The sequence below is a fragment of the Fusarium subglutinans genome (genome assembly GCF_013396075.1).
Source record: "Fusarium subglutinans strain NRRL 66333 chromosome Unknown NRRL66333_c0000396, whole genome shotgun sequence".
In the NCBI taxonomy this organism is placed as follows: Eukaryota; Fungi; Ascomycota; class Sordariomycetes; order Hypocreales; family Nectriaceae; genus Fusarium; species Fusarium subglutinans.
This window is the reverse complement of record NW_023502459.1, coordinates 1-20,814: the sequence shown is the minus strand read 5'-3', so window position 1 is coordinate 20,814 and position 20,814 is coordinate 1. Positions and strand designations below refer to the sequence as shown.

Below are 20,814 nucleotides of genomic sequence, written 5' to 3'. Positions count from 1 at the left end.
TCGTTCAAAAGAGGCACTACAGCGTCAAAGACCATAGCGGTCGGATCGTCCGTAGTATATAGTCCCCTTATTGCCCTATTGACGTACTTGTAGCTAGCATAACTTGTACGGGCCTATCTGCCTATTCGCATAACCCTAAAAGGTCTGCTGGGTCTAGCTATGATGGCAGGTATAATCCGTACGACCTTATGCCGGAGCATGGGCTTTCGGGAAGGACGCTTGCTTTACTACCCCGCTGCTGAGGCCGGAGCCTACTAGGTTGTACAGAGTGGCACGTTTAAAGAGTAGTTGGCCCCAATAACCGCTGGGCGTACTATGCGGCCTAGGCATTTAACTAGAGCTACTCCTTACGTATAATGCGATTTAAGATTAGGTACTTGAGGGTATTGCTCCTCTAGTTGACCCGTGCCTTTTTAGACCTGGCTGGATTCGCCTCCCCTCATATACCCTCCGAGACCGTTTTAGTGAGCCGCACGCCAGAGCTGCCTCGTGAGCTACTTTTTATTTTCCGCAATATTCATTTATATGGGAAAACAAAAAAATCAACTCACGGCCACCAAACCACAAAACCATTTTGCACGCTTTTTTCAGAAAGTTCATAAACCGACTATTTCGACCAAGGCGAATCAAATGGTGGTGGTCTTATCCTTGTGCGATGCTTGTAGCGGCCGTGAGAAGTGATTGAAGTTTAGTGTAGGGTAGGTAAGACTGGTGGGGTTTTTTGGGCCAATTACGTAGCACGCTAGCTAACCCCAAGTGTGGAGTTGGGGTTATTTTGGGCCAATGAGCAATCCGACTCAGCCTCAAACGATTGAGCCTAAAAATTTAAGCGAGATTTTCTGTTTTGGTGGCCGATTAATGATGAATCGCCTGTTAATAGTTCCTAGGATGCTATTACCTTTTATTACGGAACTTAAGGATAGACTGTTTAGAAAACAATTCTTTATAGCTTTAGATCTTAAAGTAGCTTATAACTTAATAAGGATTAAGAAAGGTAATAAATAGAAAATAGTATTCTAAACAAAATATAAACTATTTAAGTACCTAGTTATGCCTTTTAAACTTATAAATACCCCTGCAGTATTTTAAAGGATAATTATAAACATACTTTAAGAGTACCTTAATATCTTTATAGTTTACTACCTAAATAATATCCTTATCTTCTTTAATATAAAAGAAGAGTATATAGAACATATCTATAAGGTTTTAAAAGCACTATAAGATGCTAATATACTTATTAAACCTATAAAAAGTTATTTCTATTAAAACTAAGTAATATACTTAGGTTATAAAATCTCCTATAACAAGATATAAATAAATAAATAAAAAATCACTGTAGTTACTAAATAGAAATAACCTAACTTAGTTAAAGAAGTATAATCCTTCTTAGAATTTACTAACTACTACTAGTAATTTATTAAGAACTTTAGTAAAATAGTAATTCCTTTTACAGAACTTATAAAAAAGGAAATATAATTTAAATAGAATAATAAAGCCTAAGAAGCCTTTAAACAGCTTAAGGAAGCCATTACTAGTAAACTAGTCCTAGTTATATTTAACCCCGACCGATAAGTTAAACTCAAGACCAATGCTTCTAACTTTGCCCTAGGAGGACAGATTAGACAATAAGATAATAATAGTATATTATATCCTATTGCTTTTTACTTACATAAGATATACGGAACAGAACTTAACTATCCTATCTATAATAAAGAATTCCTAGCTATTATTAACTGTTTTAAGGAATTTTAATACTACCTTAGGGAAAGTAATTACCTTATTAAGGTATTTATAGACTATAAGAATATTACCTATTTTACTATAACTTAAGAACTAAATTAATAATAACTATACTACGCTAAATACCTATGTAAATTTAACTTTACAATTGCATATTATAAAGATACTGATAATAGACGTGCAGATACTATTAATTAATAATACGATTTTAATACAGGAACCGTTAAAATTAAGAAACAGCTTCTAGAAAAAGATAAATAAGAGGAATACAAATTTACCTAACCTATTAAAACTATTACACAGATAATCCTTAACGATAATAGAAATTTAATATACCTAGATAAACTTAATAAATATTAGATAAGAAAATTCAATTTATTAATAAACAAATATAAATAAAGAAGAGGAGCAGAATAATAAGGAAGGATTAAGAAAAGATAAATACCTTTTATTTATAATAAACCCTATATCCCTAACTAAGTATTAAAAGAATATATTAAGTACCTACACTAAACTATTAAATACTAAGATAAGCTTAATAACTAGTAATTCTAGCTCTATATATATAATAACTACTCTAAAGGATTACTAGGAAAAATTAATAATTAGGAACATTATAAGATATACTACCTAAAACGATATATTTACAGAACTAATATAATACCTAAATAAGAAAGTAACTTCCTTTGTAAATTTTATTTATACCTATTACATAAATATTAAGAAGTAATAAAAACACTTAAAAGACTACAGGAATAAGGTTATAAGGTTAAAAGGAAAAAAGTTAAAAAAGTTATTAAATAGTGTAACTTATGTACTAAGATAAAAGCATAAAGATATAAACCTTATAGATAACTATAACCCTTACTAGTAGTACAATAACCTTAGGACTTAATTACAATAGACTTTATTATAAAGTTACCTTTATTAAAAGAACCCTTAACTAGAATCTTCTATAATAGTATTATAGTTATAGTTAACTAACTTATAAAATTCTTATACTACCTACTATATAGAGAATCTATAGATATAAAAGAACTCTTTTATATTTTTTATTAATATATTATTAGTATATATAGCCTACCTATAGAAATCCTTTTTAATAGAAAACCTATATTTATAGTAAATTTTTAGAAATTACTTATAGCACAACTTGGATTAAACTACTGACTTATAATAGCTTTCTAACTATAAGTTAATAGTTAAACTAAATAAATAAATTAAGTACTTAAACAGTACTTACAGTATTATATTAATTACAAACAGAACAATTAGGTTAAGAAACTACTAATAGCCTAACTTGCTTACAATACTACGTATAATAAAAGCATAAAGCTTATACTAGCTTATGCTAATTTCGGTTTTATACTAAATACATACTACAACGCATAATAAGAAACAATTATTAACCCAGCTGCTATTATTAAAAGCAATAACCTTAAAAATCTGTATAAAGAGATAAAAATAAAACTTAAATTTATTAGAAAATGTATAAAAAACTACTATAATCCAAAACGGTTAAAGGGACTAACCTTTTCGGAGGGGGATATAGTCTACCTAGCTACAAAAAACATTAAAACGGACTAACTAATATATAAATTAAACTATAAATTTATTAAACCCTATAGGATACTATAGAAAATTTCAGAAAATAACTATAAACTAGATTTACTACTAAAAGTTAAACTCTATCTAATCTTTTACGTTTTATTACTCGAATTAGCAGCAGATATAATATAAGTTAAAATAGGTAATAAACTGCAAGAAATCTTAGGACTAGAAGTTTACAAAGCAGAAGTAATTAAAAATATATATAAGGTTAATAGCTAAAGAGAATACCTAATAAAATAGAAAAACTACCTAGAAAACGAAAATATATAGGAACTACTAAAATACCTTATTAATGCCTAACAACTCCTAAAGAATTTTTACCAGTAGCGCTAGAAAACAAGAGGTTAAGATTAAAGACCTTACCCTAGTTAATAATATCAAAAGCCCCTAATAGTTAAGCCTTTATAGCAGTAAAAGACTTAGCATTATCCAGAGCCTTTAGATTATCTATAGTCTTAACATTCTAATAAAGCATTTTATTATTACACTCTTATAACTATCTTTTCTAATAGTAAAGTTATATTAGATAACTTAAACGCTTATTTACTTACTACTATAACTATAATAATTTAGTTTTAGCTACCTCCTCCTTACGCTCTAAATAATGTTTCTTTACAGTAAAACAATTAGCTATAAAAATTAGTATTTAGGAAACTACAGGATATCTGGACAAAAACAAACCTTTAAGTATTAAAATACCCTTACTATTATATTTATAACCACGGCGTATGCACTAAGCGTATTTAGAATAACCCTCCTTAGCCTAGCATTTAAGGCCCTGGGGTTTATAATAACTACACAGTATAATAAGGAAACTGGTATTTTTAATTAAAATTGCTTGCGCTTAATAATTACAAGTAGCCTTAAACTTTAGCATAGTATTAGTAAATTAAGTAAAAATATTATAAGTCTAAGTTAATATATATTAGGATAATGTAAAAAGAAAGCAGATATACAGGTCTTAAGGATAAGACTAATAGAAGGAAGGAGATTATATTATAACCTAACGGGTAAAAGTGCTTACGTTACGTATACCCTACTTACTATTTATTAATTACTAAACAACTTACGTTCTACCCCGGTATATATTATAAGCCTTATTAACTAACTTATAATATAGACTTATGACTTACTGTAAGCCTGACTTACCTTCAGGACTAACAGTAACCTTATATTGCATTACTCTTACTAAGGAACTATAAGTATATATATATATTTATTTAGCATTAGATAGAACTTAGCTTACTAGCTATTAATAATACTTCTTTATATTAATTAAGCCTAATACGTATTAAATTTACTATTAAGAGACGTAATACTTTAACTATGCTTAGTTTACGCCTTACGCAATCTGCTAATAATAAACCCAAGCACGGCTTAAGTTTAACACAGTTAGACCCAACCGTTACAGATAAATTATACTATATAGTTTAGGCTATAAGTTTATAGCTATTATAGTAAGTATTATAGTAATCTAGTTACTAATAGTAAGATTTAAATAATAATAGAAGTTTAATACTATATCTTTATAGCACTTAATGTAATAGGATGTATTATATTCTAGGCAAACTCTTGCCAAGTCTATGCTAAACCTTTATTTCTTTTAAATTAACTCTATACCCTGGTAAAAACAACCCTACTAGGTTAAAAGTAAGTTAATAAAATTAACTTTAGTAAAGTTAATTTAGTTATTAGTTACTAGGGGTATTTATAACTTTTTAATAAATATTTTTAATATTTATAAAATTAAGAAATCTTATATTATTAAGTACTAGGATTATTTACAGACTATAGAAAAGAATACTATATCCTATTATTTATACTTTTAGTCTTTTTAAAGAATCTTTTAATATATTTTAAGAAGAAATAGAAGTTAATCTTTTATATACTACTATTTTACTTAAGGCATTTAAGTAGTATATAAACTTAAACTGGGAATGGATTTTATAATCTTTAATACTGGTAGTTAACGGATTGTAAGTAGCAATGGGTTGAGTTCTGCTACTGTTCGGTTTGGACAACCTTCCTCGGAAACAACTCTTAGTAGCGCTTACTCGCGCTTTATCCCAGTAATAGTAAACTTTCTCCCAACACCTACTACCCACAGCATCCGCAAAAGCATCCACGCGGTCGGAACCCAAACATTAACTATAGCGTATATATGCCTGTGAGGTCCAGGAAGTACCACCGCCACGCCTGCAATAGCCAACGTCGCACCTACGTGGAAAGTTTTAAACGCTATACACGCAAACAAAACCGTCTTTATCACCTTCTCCGCGTCGCAGATGTCTCGCAGTTTGTACCGAGCTACGTACAGGAGCATCGGCTCAATGACGCCACGGAAGGCAAGAGCGGTGATGTATGCGTACTAGAGGCCGCGGAGTTGGGGAGTGTTCCAGGCCGATTCAGCGTCGCATGGCTTGTGAACAGGAGAGGACGATCAGAGAGGCCCTGCACTATCTGACGGAGCAAGGGAGTGAAAGTGGTTAGATGGTGATGTTGGAACTAGAAAAAGGGACGTGAAGATCACAGTTGGCTGTGGAAGAGTTATTAGGATGCCCAGTGAGTCAAAAGCCTGCCAGAACGTGTACCTCGAGAACCATAAAGAGAATCTGATAGTGCTATAGGCAAACCTCGGAAATTGACGTCATAATGCAATCCTTTTAGCCAGGTCAATAACCAGATAAATATTAATTATAAGGAAGAAATAAATATAAAAATACTAATAAGGTCGAGATTTGCTACTATTAGATTGTTTAAATAGCAAATCGAGGCAGTGTAATTATATAAACTAAACTCTCTTCTGTTATCCCTAAATTTACCCCTTTTTTAAATTGTCTTATAACGATTCTAGGTAGAGTATACGTAATGCGGTCCCATACTTGTTAGTCGTTCTGGCTAGCGTGGCTTGGACAATCCCTCTAGCTGTTATAAGCCTCCACCTTCGTACCTGGCCCCTAATTGCTTGATTCATGTTAATAATAGCCGCTGCAAGTAGCCAGCTAATAATACCTGCTCGCCAATACATAATCCTATTCTTAATCATAGCTACAACTTCAAGGCCCTGGTCGTTCTAACCTAAACCTGGCCCAGGGATACTACATAAGGGGATGGGCGGTCTGGCAGTGTATTAAGAATGTGCTATAGTATAAGAAGTAACTAGAAAGGTACAATTATAGTTAATCCAAGGAGCTGTTCACAAGGACATGACACAAGGCTGTCCCGGCATACAACAACCCGGAAATCAGACATGGCGATGGCGGAACTTCGCGCTGGACTTCTTCCCCTTTGCAGCCTCTGGGTTATGAGTGAACGCACCAGCGCCACCAAAGGGGCCAGCAGTAGCGCTGTTTCGCACCCTTGCAATACAAACACCAGAAACGCCAGCCACCTTTCCGGTGCAAACCTGACCAGTAGGCACTTTGACAACAACCGGGAAGTCAGTCGAGCTTACAGTAGAAAAGCCCAATACGCCAATAATGTTCTGAACTACTTCAGCGGACTTGAAAGCTTTCGGATCAGTCCCTCCTGAAGTGAAGTCAATGTCGACGAGCAAAGGACCAGCACCGTCTTCGTTGACCTGTACGATGAAGAGTCAATATGAATCATAAATGAAGATCATGGTCACGAACCTGATGGTAAATCAGCTTGAGAGTTCCGTCGGATGCAGTGGTTGGCAGCCCAGACTTGGCGCCAACTCCAGTAGAATTCTGGATGCCGTCTTCGATGTATCCACGAGGAGATGGGACGCCCTTTGCGGTTTGAAAGAAGTCATCCAGAAGACCGTTGACCCCATGCTCAGCTCCTACTGTCGGTCAGCATATGTTTCACGTTGCCAACTGCTTCTGCAGACATACCTAGGGCCAAGCCACCAACTGGGGAGCTTTCGATCCCGTCTTGCACACCTGAAATAGGTCAGTTACTGGAAACTTGAGTAAAACCATATTGATGAAAGCCTACCATTTACAACTGCACCCGCATTTCCAGTCACAAAGGACACGGCTTCTCTGGTAGCTATAGAGTGTTAGCTATCAAATAACATTCGTTGCTTGCCATGCCACTTCACCTTCTTCACCTCCCCCAAGGATAGTGTCAGCAAGGGACCGGCCCTTGAGACCCTTCATAAACGCCTTGATGACGCGGGCCCCGTCAACTGAGCCTTTGCTAGTTCGACCAAGTGCGGAGGCTTTACTGGTGCCAAGTTCAGGGTCACGGATCACGCTGGTATCGACCTGCGCACCGGAAGCAGCAGAGGTAGAAGATCGAGGTGTTCCATCAAGGACTGCTGCCTGTTAGCTCCAGGTTCGAGTTTCCTATAAATGCTCTTACTAGTAAGTCCTGGCATAACAACACCATTTGCGCCAATTACTCTGGTGATGGTTCCATGGGCATTTGTAATTTGGCTCCAGGCCAAGGCAGAAAGAAACAAAGTGGTCAACATGTTGAAAAAGGTAACGAGTGATGAAGAAACGAGATGAGTGTGAGAATAGTTGTGACTGATTGTTGGACATCACGCACATGTATATACTCAAGAGTTTAACAGACTGAAAAATGTCACATGCTCGAAGAGACTGCTATTGCAAAATGTCTTTGACGTTGCGCTATACTTAGATGCATGCCCTGAGAAACCGTGTTCTGAAACGCGGTGCTTGGACATGTTTCTATGACTATACCCAATCAGGAAGGCTTGTTACCTTTAGAGTCAGGACTGTCAAGTCCAGCTGTTAAGATCAACGGCCGGGATGTTTCAAACAGATATTCATCTCACTATTCAGGACAAACAGAGTGGAGTATGTCTCTAGAAAGAGAAGGTGTAAAGATTTTTTATGTAGGATTAGTTACTGCATGCTCGTGCACCAAAGTTCAGGTGAAGCAAGAATGCACCCGAGCGTCAACAACACGGCCCTAGCTTCTCGGAAAAAATCACGAGTGTACTGTCATAGCGCTGTCACATGCAGCTTGGCGTGCCAACGCCAACTGATTCTCTATTCTAATCTCTTCAAATCAACCTTTCAGGCCTTGTCGATCTGAAATAACAAAATCTATGACGGTCCGGTTCTCTTAGCTTCAGTGCAAAGCCCCAGATAACGCATCAATTCGTGTGAATAATTCATTATTGGATACATCAATTCGCTTCCCAATAATACCTCTGTCACTGGAGTAAGAGGTCTTATCGGATTAGAGATAAAACAATGCAGGTTGATGATGATATTTGCGGAGGATATCTGGATCTGGAAGTAACCCCGTGCGGGGATTGTCTTGGCCTGTGAGAGGTTTAAGATGCGTGCTGGCGAGCATCGCTGGCAACTTTAGACAGACATAGATCAGTAGTCAGCATGGCGGTTACTTCAATTTCGCTTCTCGTGCTCGGTATTATTGCCGGTGTAACGCTATTTTACTTTTTTTCACCAGCTAGAAAAGGCGAGCAGAGGCCCCTCAAGCTGCCTATCATCGGTGACATCCACAACTCACCAATCGAGAAGCCACTTCTGCGATGGGACGCTTGGGTGGAAACAAATGGCGCTATCGCAACGTCGAAACTGTTTGGTATAGTGCCCGTTGTTATTATCAACACAGCCGAGGCAGCGACAGAGCTGCTGGGCAAGAGGGGCGCTTGGTATAGCAATCGTCCAAGGTCCGTGGGCATGGAGATGATCACAGGCGCTGGGCCAGGACAGTCACGGTTCACGCTGATGCATGACATGGATGCGCATTTGAAGCTTCATCATCGCATCTTGTCTCCATCGCTCGGTGGTATTGCTGCTCCGCGCTATCAGCCCCTCATGGAACTAGAAGCCAAGCAGCTCGTCAAGGACCTTGTCGAACTAAGCGACCACAAATCAGGAGTCGTTACCAGCGACGATGTCTTCCCCTTGCTCGAACGCGCGCAAGCGAGTATTATTCTCGCATTGCACTATGGCGTCCGTGTTCCCACCCTCGATGAGCCACTTTATCAGCGAGTCCGTGAGACGCAGGCCAAGGTCACCTCGTATGCCTCAAGGCCTGGTCTGCCCGATATCTTCCCGTTCCTTGCCAATCTCCCAGCTGCCATTTCACCCTGGCGCAAAGCTGCCGATGAATTGTTCAACGAGCAGAGAGACCTCAACATGCACTTGTTGAACCTTGGTGATGACAGTCCTGGGTGGAACGCAACGAAACAAGCACGCTCCCTTGCAGCGAAATACGCCAAGGAGCCGATTCCCGACATTGACCTCGCTTTCACGCTTGCGACGAGTGTCCAAGGTGGTATAGAAACTAGCACTCGTACAATACTCTGGCTATTCATTGCTGCGACGACGGCCAACAAGAACTTTATGAAGCGAGCGCATGACGTACTGGATGCTGTCGTTGGACGGGATCGACTCCCTTGCTTCACCGACAGATCCTCTCTATGTTACATTGACGCCATCATATCTGAGCTTCTGCGTTGGCGACCTATCTCCCCAGGAGGCGTACCCCGTCGGGCAGACAAACAAGACGACTTTAAGGGTATCAGCATCGTCAAGAATGCAATGGTCTTGACAAATGCGTGGTCTATCGGTCGTGATGAAGCTGTGTTTAACCCGTCGCTAGGCAACCTCGACGAATTTATTCCCGAAAGATGGCTAGACGGTGAAAACATGCTCGCAGACATTAAGAGCCAAGGAGAACTGAAAACCTTCCTCCCGTTGCCAGTATTCGGTCACGGTCGGCGAAGCTGTCTTGGAAAACGTGTTGCCGTAGACGGTACCTTCGCCCAGGTTGCGGCGATGATCTGGGCATTTGACTTTGAGGCTGTCGAAGATTTAGATGAAATGGAGATGGAGGTTGTCTGGTTTATGGCGGAGCCCAAGCCATTCAAGTTCAGGCTAAAGCCGAGGGGTCCATGGGTATCCAAGGTCATCCAGCAGGAGTGGGGGACTGCCGATAAAGACCTTGGTAACATCATGGGCAAACTGGGTGATATTGAGAGCTGAACGCGACATCGAGAAATTTAGGGGATCTTGGGCATTGATTTCGTTGGTATCGAGTGTTTGAATACTGTTCTATTCACCAAGCTCAAATAACATTTCTTCTTAATTCATTGCACCAGATTCAGTTCGTGTTTTGGCCCATACTTCAGTAATTGGCCGCAGGTTCTTAACCAGGTCCTTCTACATCGTGGTCTTCAGGGTAGTCCAACTACGCGCCAGTCAAGCAATTGGTTCCGTGCAAGTCCGGGAAAATACAACTCCATAGCTGGAAAATCGAGAACTCCAAAGGCTATTTGTCTTTTTGTTTTGGATCTTGTAAACAACGATACAAGTAGTCTTTCTGAAGGTAATCAGCCATCGGACCTTAATGATGAGGGGTCTGCTCCAGAAAACGGCTAGGGGCGGGGCCGGCGGGCTAAATCCACTATCAGAAGCGATGGTACTCCAGAGCGTGATAACACCATTAACTACCGGGGATCGCCTATCTTGGTTACTTATGATGCTAGCAATCTATCTTTAATTTGAAGGGTGTGCCAGGGACGAAATTTTAAGACGTCTCGAATGGACGGAAAGGGAAGGACGACCCTTGAACGTGCTTCCTTTAACAGTAGATTGCCTGTTGACGATTGTGTTCAGGCCGTCAGAGTGCTTGCCGAGATCGCTGCAACTGACACCTACAATAAGCCTGTCATTTACTTTATTTACTATTTGAAGCCAATAGTGACAAGGTAAGTTAAAGAGAAATTTAGAAGAGAGATAGCACAGTGAAGGAGTTTAGATAGTCACAGGATATTGATAAATAGCATGAAATAAGCAAGCTGTATTCCGTTAGATACTAACGATCTAGGATACTGGGTGCTAGTAGGTGGCATGGTTTGCGGAAACAGAAACTGCAAGCAGATAAATCAATCTGATATAACTATATCTAAATGATTAACATAGATTACGTGCGCCTATCTGTCTGTCCTAAAAGCATTTACTCATCGTCATTGGGGTCGATAACAGTCTTGGACCACTTGCGGGCCTGAACGCGACGGTTGAACAGGATATCAATCTCACGGTATGAGCGACCCTTGAACTCGGGCAGCCAGATCCATGACATGATAAAGCACACAAAGCCCGTTCCAGCCCAGACATAGCCACATTTTCCGCCGAGGTTGGCCTCCTACAGGACAGTATTAGTATCAGGTCAATGAATGTAGAGGCTGAATGGACATACCTTGGGGTTAAGCATATAGCTTGACAAGAAGATGCAGGGAATATTGACCAGGTAGTAACTGGCACGGCCGATACCGGTCGTAAGAGGCCTGAGGCGAATGGCTGATGTCTCACCGATGATGGCATATGAAACAGGAGCGGGGCCAAGTGTGAAGAGAACAGACACGATAAGACCCAATGAGGCCTGGGCCAATGAGGCTGCGTTACTCTTCCCAACACTACCTGCAATACCCAAGGCAAGGAGGAACAGGACGTTGATGAACGAACCCCAGACGTAGATGGTGCGTCGGCCAATGTAGGTAGTCAGAACCCAGGACAGCATAACAAAGATCATCTGAAGGGCAGAAGTAATAAGTCCGAGGGCAAAAGCAGTGTTTGTAGTCATGCCGGCCTCTATCAAATGCATCAGTATATTTCAATCTTTGAGTGGAGTAGCGAAGCAAAGAGACTTACGCTCGAAGAAATATGTGGCCTGGTTGGCAATCAGATTGCCAGTCAAGTTCTGGGCAGCATATACGCCGCACACAATAAGGGTTCGGTAACAGTCGGTTCCCTTGAAAAGCTCGATGTAGCTAGGTTCCTTCTCGGACTTTTCGAGTTCGATAGTTCGACGCATCATAGCAACAGACTCCTCATGGTTCTTTACCACAGTGCTGCGACCAAGGCGGGCAACAGCCTTGACGGCCTCGTCATATCGGCCGCGGCGGGTGAGCCACCATGGAGATTCAGGGGCAAGGAAGATCAGGATCGCAAGAGGCGTTGGGAATATCCACTGGAGAGCGATGGGGACCCTGCAGGAAAGACATTGTCAGAATTGATTCTCATTTGTAAGTTCAAAAGGCAGGGTAGTATATGCAGTACGAACCTGTACGCTGCCTTCTCTTCGAGTCCGTTGTAATGATACGCGACGCCGTTAACGATGATAGAACCGATGGCCCAGAACATTTGCAACATCTGGGTTGCAGGAGCACGCAGTCTCATAGGGACAATCTCACTGCAATACGCAGGGGCGTTGGCAATGAAGATACCCCATGGAATACCCTCGAGTACCTGGGCAGCTACCATGACAGAAAGCGAATTGGCGAAGAAGAACACGAAGATAAAGGCATTAAGAAGCATCAGACCTCCGATAGTGGCCCAGCGGTAACCAATGCGACTAGTAATTGGGCCAGCAATAGTAACACCAATAAGCGCACCGACGGGACCGCAGCACTGTAGGGCAGACTGCCAAGGACCCGTGATGACATACTTGTTGACATTTGCGCTGTAGACACCGTAGTCCTGTGCGAACTTGGGCAGGGCGATGAAGTTTCCCATCAGGAAGACGCAGTACGACTCCATGATCTGGTGTTGTCAGCTTGGGAGAGAAAGACACGGTCCATGGGGAGAACTTACGATGGTGCACGACATGATGAATGCCCAGAGCGTAGCCATAGGGTAGGCACGGACAGCCTCGAGGACGCCCATGTTGAACTCGGCATTTTCAGCCTCGATGGCATCGCCTTTGAACTGGGCGATTTCAGCCTTGTGGTCGAGATCTGCCTGATGATTGATGGTATGCTTCTGAGTCTCAATCTCAGCAGCGGAGACTGGCTCCTCCTTTTCTGAGATACCCATGTTGGCTGTTGATACAACGATGAGAGTAAGATGTAATAAAGGGAATGAGAGAGCTGTGTCTCAGAAGGCTAATGATGGTGAGAAATGGGTCGGCCGTGGACTCATTATATGCTGATCTGCAGATTCTCTCCCAGCACGAGGAAAGGCAATCCGAGAATCCAATGATGAAGTGTGACAAGGAGATAAACCCTCGTCTTAGACGCGCCTATGGGAGCTTGGCATCGCGGATAAATCGGTGGTATCTCGGCCGTACTATCTGTGCCTTCTCCAGACTCGTTTCTAGCGTCATGAGGGGGAACAGAGTTAATGGGGTCAAGAATGGGGATTGGGGGTAACTCCACGGGGTTGAGAGTCCGTTTGGGGATAAGCTCCAAGAGATGAACCGCGACTAGACCTGCGCTAGTGTTAAACGCGCCTATCAACGCGTAGCTCTTGCTTCTCCAGGCTGCATTCTAGCGCCGTTGGGGTATTTTCCACGGCATCGATAGCCGGAGACCTTGTCGTCTCGTGTCTATTCCCGCGTGCTGCCGAATTCCGGGGCTTGAGCCTTGGCAATCCGTTTTCTGACACCATCCTTCCATGGCTAAATAGCCCTGCTTGCATTATCTCCTTTGAGGTCGTGTTCCCTTTGCCTCCCGAAACTTATCCCGACACGACGCGCGTGACATGGATCCTGGTGCGCTTAGACCACTCGTTAAAGTCAAAGGTCGACATGATGTGAACACAATTACTTGACAGAGAACAAATCCTCTTTCCTGCATTGAAGGGCATATCTACTCCATGGCAATCTCCAAGAAAGCATTCACGGAACGACCCAACGCGCATGATGCAAATAAGAGCTGCCAGGTCTATCAAGCAAAACCAACACAACACTCACCAAGAATTCGGACATACATCAATTCTCTGGAGGCCGCAGACTAAGACATTATCCCCCTCCCTTACATCAGAGGTTGTATTACATACTTGTTTTGCCCACGAATTTTCGTAATTGGAGGAGGAAACGAAAGCGCGCCAATCACTTGGATTAGTGATTATATAAAGTTCAAGCCAGCTGCTGGATGCCGACAAGCTGGGAACCGCACTAATGGATCCCCGGGTTGAGTCTGTAGCGTCTATGTTTAGTTAGCCGCACATATGGGCTTCTCGATTCGACGAGGCCTGGGCGCAGATCATCGTGGAATGGAACGAGTTTCTGCGGCCCGTGATCTTTCCCCACGGGGGATCTTCTGCCCAGGTTGCAGATACCCTGGTATAACACATCTAGCAAATTTGGGCATACTGCGAATGAAATGAAAACGGCCCGATTGCGGTGCTGGTACCAAAATAATGCACGGAACCTTTCGATATATCTTGCTGGATGTATGAGACTGGAAATCTGAAGCCTAAATAGCAAGCCTTGGAAGTGTTGACAACCCAATAAATCAACCTTTCAGAACAGTATCTCTGGATATACCTATTCCGCCCTTTTGGCAAACAGAGCTTCTTAGCATCACAATGAAATCCATCCCTTCAATCCTGGCGGCTGCCACCATACCTTCCCTGGTCTCTGGTCAATCCTTCCAGTCCACTCCCGTCATGGGCTGGAACTCATACAATCAGGTTTCATGCAGCCCCAACAACAAGACCATCGCCGCAGCTATTGAAGCTCTCTCTAGCGGTGGTTTCGTTGATGCTGGCTACAAATTCTTCCAGATCGACTGCGGTTGGGCCTCTCGCGACACGCAGCGTGACCCAACCACGGGTGCGCTGAAGATTGATTCCAATGCCTTTCCAGACGGTCTTAAGCCTTTGAGTGACTTGGCTAGGTCCAAGGGCATGAAGTGGACCATGTATTCCGATGCTGGTGAGCGTATGTGTGATCCCCAGTACCCATCCCCTGTGCTGGGATCCTTGGGCCACGAAGCCGTCGACGCCGAGTTTTTCAAATCGTTAAATACGGAGTATTTGAAATGTAAGTACTTTTCTATGACAAACAGAGAGTATCGTACTGATCAAGGCATGGTCCAGATGACAACTGCTACGCTGATAGCACCACCAACAATGCCCCCAAGGATCCACGAACTGACTTTGTCACTCGTTTCGGCACAATGTGGAGCGAGTTGCAGAAGGTCGGAATTCCTGGAATGCTCATTTGCCAATGGGGTGTTCCATACTCCTCGTCTAGTGGCCTCGAAGGTCCCGCGGAATGGACGCAGAGTGTATCTACCTCTTTCCGCCTTTCAGACGACATTGGCGAAGGCTGGAGCAATGTGTACCGCATCTCCAACCAAGCCATCCACATTGCGCACAGGAACCTCTCAGGTCCTGGCCACATTGCCGATGCTGATCTTCTCGAGGTCGGTAACTCTGGTATGACGTTCGACGAACAGGCGACCCATTTTGCTCTATGGGCTATGCTCAAATCCGCTCTCATGATCTCCACGGATATCACGGCGCTGTCGGCCCAGACCGTGGCTGTTCTTCAGAACAAGGACTTGATCTCTATCAACCAAGACTCAGCCGTCAAGCCCATCAGCTTAGTGCAGCGATGGACCAGCGATCGAGACTTGTGGGCGGGACCGCTTGCCAACGGGGATGTTGCAGTCCTGTATGTTGACCAGAGCAACAGTGCTCGAACCCTTAGCCTCCAGCTCTCCGCCCTCGGCTATCAATCAGCCGATATCAAGGATCTGTGGACGGGCAAAACTACCACTGGAGCTTCGTCCTTCTCCAAGCAGGTCAACGGCCATGGCTCTGTCGCATTGCGTCTCTCAAACATTAAGAAAGCCAGTAGTACAGCCAATTACAAGTATACTTCTGTCTCCACCGGGTCGTTATCATCAGGGGCACAGACTGCCTCTTGCTCTGGCTGCACTTCCTCGACCAAAGTCGGCAACCTCGGTGGCAGCTCCAATGGCCAGGTTGTCCTCTCGAATATCAGCACGTCCAAGGCCACTCAAAATGTTCTATTTGATTACATCAACGGCGACGTAGGTTTCGGCGGTAGTACCAACGAGCGCCTGGCTTCTATCAAGGTCAATGGCGGTACTACGAAGACAGTGAGCTTTCCACTGACGGGTTACAACTGGGATAAGGATGTGTACAAGGGCTACGCTGTAGAGCTTTCTGGCTTCAGCACCAGTGGACCAAACACCATTACAATTTCGGGTGTCAATGGTGGTTGGGCACCTGATTTCGACAGACTGGCTGTTTTGGCCTAAATTCTATTCTCACAGTTTCGGCAACGATGTCCAGCCTCTATCATCTTACCAGAATACTTTGCTGGTAAATCCTTTCCCATCAGCAAAGATTAGCTTCCCATATTAGTAGGCTTCGAAGAGGTTTTCCAAATTGCCCAGGTCATGATAACCTTATCTCAGAATAGCCCTACTAATATTATATCTTTCTGTTAGTTGAGCGTGTGATGCCGTCCAGACAACCTGACTAAGTAGATACTTGACTCCTCCTCAGCACTGAGTACTCCTACCAACTTCTTACCTTTTGATGCTGCCGTGCAACCTCCCTGAACACGTTAAGCCAGTACTTTCTGGAGAGAAACGAATTAATCGAACACTGTAAACTCCAGATCATAAATGGAAATTCTACTTTGCCTACAGACTGTAATTATAAGAACACACCCCTTACTCTGTTAAGTCCTTGTTTACGTAATAAACCTTTAGAGCAGCATCTGGAAATATATTCTAGTCATGTTAACTATAAGAAGAGTAGCCATTCTGACTTGTGAGCCTGGGTTTAAAATTAGGGTAGATCATATTCCCAAAACCCAAGTAACTGCTCGACGTGATCCATTGTTGACCTGGTTGTCAAGCTTATCATTGTCCTCTTTCCCCTTAGAGTATCAAGCGTAACAACGGATACCTCTACAGTGTTGTTTAGTTCAGGTTTGGGGCAATGGCTGTCGGGCAAGAGATCCGAGGAGATGTTGTTCTGAAGACGATGACGAAGAGAACGGACAGTTTGATGAATACTATTAGTGCTTCGATCCGTCGTTCGCTGGTGACGATATGTGTATAGAATGGGGTTCTGGTGACCAATGCAGAGACAAGAATGCTGTGTCTGGTGGCGGAACATCTGATCCTCGATATCTCGGAGATATTGGATGCCTTGATGGTATTTAGTACATAGGGCTTCCCACTCTCTTTGCGTCGCTGAAAGACCATGGTCCAAGAGCGTGTTTGGTCTACTGTGCAAAGCAGAAGCCTCCAAGGAGTCTTCAGTATCCAAACTGTTTGGAGACAGTATTTGGTTCATGTCCACTTCTTTACCCTCTTGAATTAGCTTTATCAGCACAGTATGCAAAGCCTTCTTACCCTCAAAGTCTGAACTGAACGGGGTATCGATTCCTTCATCAGCAATGCTTGATGTCTCACTGTCGTAATCACAGGTAAGATAGGTCATGGTCCAATGTCTTACTGGAGAGATAGGCTGATTGACAAGATCAATGTGATGCTTAGTACTGTCGATAAGTTTATTGACTGAGCCGAATGTCAACGGTTTACAAAATCCCAGCCGCTTTAAAAGGAAGAAATTGCCTTCTTATGTTACTCTTCCCAGACCTCAAAGCGGGGTACCTAAACTGTAAATCTACTAGGCTGTGTAACGGTCACAAGCCAACGGCGAACAACGGCGAATAGTGAAGCAACTCTGTAGCCACAAAATTCAACACCCGCCGGAACGGGCTAGTTTGCACCGTTTAGGATAACGTATATTGGCGATCCTTTCTGATCACTTGTAAACGTTATAGCCACAGGGAGAGGCTTTGGGGATGGACGTTTAGGCGGTGAGGGCCGATAATTCACATAAAGCATAACCTCCTATGGGAATAACTAGTATCTACAAGGTATCAATCCTCTTGAGTAGTCAATGCTTACCTCGCCATTGTGTAAGTACTGGAATCCGTGTAACTGGTGTCTCGCTTGAAAAACGTCACTCCAAGGTCTTGATTCCCTACTGACTTATCGTCGATTGCCTCCTTGATTCGCCTCTGATCGTTGAACCGATCAACAAGCAGCCAGTACCTCACAGCCTTAGAGCATGTAACTCTATACAAGCTTAATAGTCCAGTCTTCCCCGTGCAACATACCATACCGGTCTTCGAATCAGTAGCTTGAGCGCTTCTGGTTGACCACATGCACTCGCGATGATCAGATCTGACCCAAGTGGGCAGTATTCAAAGTTAACATCTGCTCCTAGATGAAGGCAATTTCCACTTATTGTTCTGAGACATAGCTCTATACGACGTGGTCTGTCTATTGCCCAGTTCAAGGTGTACATATCTTTTACACTCTTCGTAGCTAAAGTGTTGAGTCAGATAACTAAAAAAGAAATATCCTCTCCGAAAACATGTCCGGCCTGAAGAATCGCCAGGGAAGGGCGCGCGCCCTTCAGCCTCCAAGGCCCCACTTCAGCACAGGCTAGTTCCGCTGAATACGAACGGCTGTTACTGTTTATGATGGACAACAAAACGGTCATGGGGGTGCTGCTTAAATGCCCCGTATGTAATTTTAAACCAGTATCGCAAGAAAAAGAGTTTTTCAGAAGATAAATAAGTGAACAGCACGCAAGGCAAAGGTCGCTGACAAGCCGGAGTTGATAATTCAGGTCAGACACTTGCGATCATGTCTATGGAACTGTGTGCTTGGGAGGATCCTCTCATCGTCGCCTCAGTCAACGGAAACACCAAAGAACTCGGAAACCAGCTCGATGCCGGAAGAAGCGTCGATGCTCGCGACCTACAAAATGGGCGGACACTGCTAATTTGGGCCACACTGGGAGGACATGACAATGCCGTCGATCTTCTCCTTCGCCGAAGTGCAAATCCTCACTCGCAAGATCTTAGAAACCGAACGGCCTTGTTACACGCCGTGGCAAATGGCTACGAGGCAATTGCGGAGAGGCTGATCACAGCAGGCGCTAAGATAGATGCCACTGATGATGCGGGCTACACGGCGCTGATGCTTGCTACGATCTCTGGGTCTTCTAATCTCGTGGCCAGGCTGTTGGCGTTAGGAGCAAACGTTGATACTAAAGAATGGCGGCACGAGAAGAATCCGCTCCTCTACGCGGCAGAGCACGGGTTCGAAAAGTGCGTGGAGTTACTGTGGAACGCTGATGCAGAGGTGGACTTTGTGGACAAAAGCGGGCGAACCTCTCTGTCCTGGGCAGCCGAGAATGGCCATGCAAATATCGTCAATCTTCTGTTACAGAAAGGCGCCAATCCAAATATGAAAGATAATGATTTGGAGCGGACACCATTTCTGTGGTCCATCAACAACGAGCAACTCGCCGTCATTGAGATCCTGAAAGAGAAATCACCCCCTGAGCTTGGATACGGGCTCATGCCAAGACCAGTCCCAGCTACTTCTCCTCGGCTGGAGGAAATACAACAGAGATACAAAGCTATTAAACCCGACTTTGATTGGAGGAAGAACTCAGGTGGGGACCTTTTGCTCTGGACCCTAGGCTGTCGGGACAGAATAGAAGAGGATGACATCATATTCCTCGTTGAGCAAGGGGCAGACGTGAACGTGAACAAGGACGATGGAATATCGGTCCTTTGTCAGGCCTGTTGGAGTGGATATGGTAAAGTCGTCTCGCTGCTGATCGAGAAAGGTGTCGATCCGAACGTTGTGGATAAAGATGGCTGTACGCCTTTCGCTTCAGCCGCTGGAGCAGGACACAAGGAAATCGTGCAGAAGCTCCTGGACCATGATGCGGACATCGACACATTAGATGAAGAGGATATTACGCCTATGCTGGCGGCAGCGTGTGGTGGACACAGCGAGATTGTTCTCATGTTGATCGAAAAGTGTGCTAACCCCAACGCTTACGACATAAACGGATATCATGCGTTGTCGTTCGCCAGCGAGTCCGGTGACCTGGGTTTCGTACGTGCCTTAGTCAACAAAGGAGCTCTGCCGGACGAGGGCATGGAAAAATCAGCATTGATGAATGCCGTTGCTGGAAACCATATGGACATGCTCAAATTTCTTATACAACACAGGGCCACGTCTTACTCCGACTCCTACGACAATTGTGAACGCCCACCTTTGGTACTCGCGGCGTCACACGGCAAGCCCGAGATAATGAAGATCTTCCTTGGCATGAGTTCCGACGACCCCAAAACCAAAATACACCAGATCTGGAGAGCACTCGTCGAGGCTTGTGATGAAGGCGAAGTCGAAGCGGTTAAGTTGCTTCTCAAGTACAAGCCATTTGATGGCATGGACAAGCCATATGATTAGCCTATGTTTTTCGCCAGCTTGCGAAATGAGGACACGATCGTGGATTTACTGAAGCCATATTATGCCACGAAGGGTACGAAGCTCATGTCTGATGTTACTAATAACAATTCGAATGAATCAGTACATGGCTCAGATAATTTCAATAAAGACTAAGAGTTTAACATATTCCAGGCCCCTAGATAAATGGTAATGAGAAAAACAATAGGAAATACCTCCAGGGCAAACATCCTCTTAGTGTTAACTAAAGAATAATAAAAATAAATATTAAACTCTATTTCTTTATAGTTACGTGCGAAAGTTTTAATAATTTACCCTTTTTACACTAAAACCTAGCTATTTCTAAGTCTTATAAATAGCTATATAAAATACTTAAAAATAAAAGGATTATTATTTTATATAGTATTTTATAAGCTATTTAAGCTCTATATTTT

At 43.0% G+C, this 20,814-nt stretch overlaps 5 protein-coding genes across 5 annotated transcripts; 3 read left to right on the top strand and 2 right to left on the bottom strand.

The window, feature by feature from the left end:
* Nucleotides 1–6,595: 6,595 nt before the first annotated feature.
* Nucleotides 6,596–7,792, bottom strand: FSUBG_13780 (gEgh 16; the record flags this gene model as incomplete). Its single annotated transcript, XM_036678707.1, has 6 exons — nt 6,596–6,931; nt 6,984–7,156; nt 7,209–7,256; nt 7,312–7,365; nt 7,418–7,633; nt 7,681–7,792. 6 exons carry the CDS (start codon nt 7,790–7,792, stop codon nt 6,596–6,598), a joined length of 939 nt encoding a protein of 312 aa, XP_036530760.1.
* Nucleotides 7,793–8,687: 895 nt separating this feature from the next.
* On the top strand, nt 8,688–10,307 carry FSUBG_13779 (cytochrome P450 monooxygenase family 17 subfamily A (steroid 17alpha-monooxygenase); the record flags this gene model as incomplete). Its single annotated transcript, XM_036678705.1, has 1 exon — nt 8,688–10,307. The coding sequence occupies one exon, from the start codon at nt 8,688–8,690 to the stop codon at nt 10,305–10,307; it is 1,620 nt and encodes a 539-aa protein (XP_036530759.1).
* A 973-nt stretch (nt 10,308–11,280) lies between these two features.
* FSUBG_13778 (alpha-glucoside transport) lies at nt 11,281–13,139 on the bottom strand (the record flags this gene model as incomplete). The annotated part of the gene is made up of 5 exons (XM_036678704.1): nt 11,281–11,469; nt 11,524–11,915; nt 11,976–12,313; nt 12,388–12,866; nt 12,918–13,139. The coding sequence occupies 5 exons, from the start codon at nt 13,137–13,139 to the stop codon at nt 11,281–11,283; spliced, it is 1,620 nt and encodes a 539-aa protein (XP_036530758.1).
* Nucleotides 13,140–14,633: 1,494 nt separating this feature from the next.
* On the top strand, nt 14,634–16,339 carry FSUBG_13777 (alpha-n-acetylgalactosaminidase precursor; the record flags this gene model as incomplete). Its single annotated transcript, XM_036678703.1, has 2 exons — nt 14,634–15,090; nt 15,147–16,339. 2 exons carry the CDS (start codon nt 14,634–14,636, stop codon nt 16,337–16,339), a joined length of 1,650 nt encoding a protein of 549 aa, XP_036530757.1.
* Nucleotides 16,340–18,757: 2,418 nt separating this feature from the next.
* On the top strand, nt 18,758–20,383 carry FSUBG_13776 (ankyrin repeat; the record flags this gene model as incomplete). Its single annotated transcript, XM_036678702.1, has 1 exon — nt 18,758–20,383. The coding sequence occupies one exon, from the start codon at nt 18,758–18,760 to the stop codon at nt 20,381–20,383; it is 1,626 nt and encodes a 541-aa protein (XP_036530756.1).
* Between the last annotated feature and the right edge of the window lie 431 nt (nt 20,384–20,814).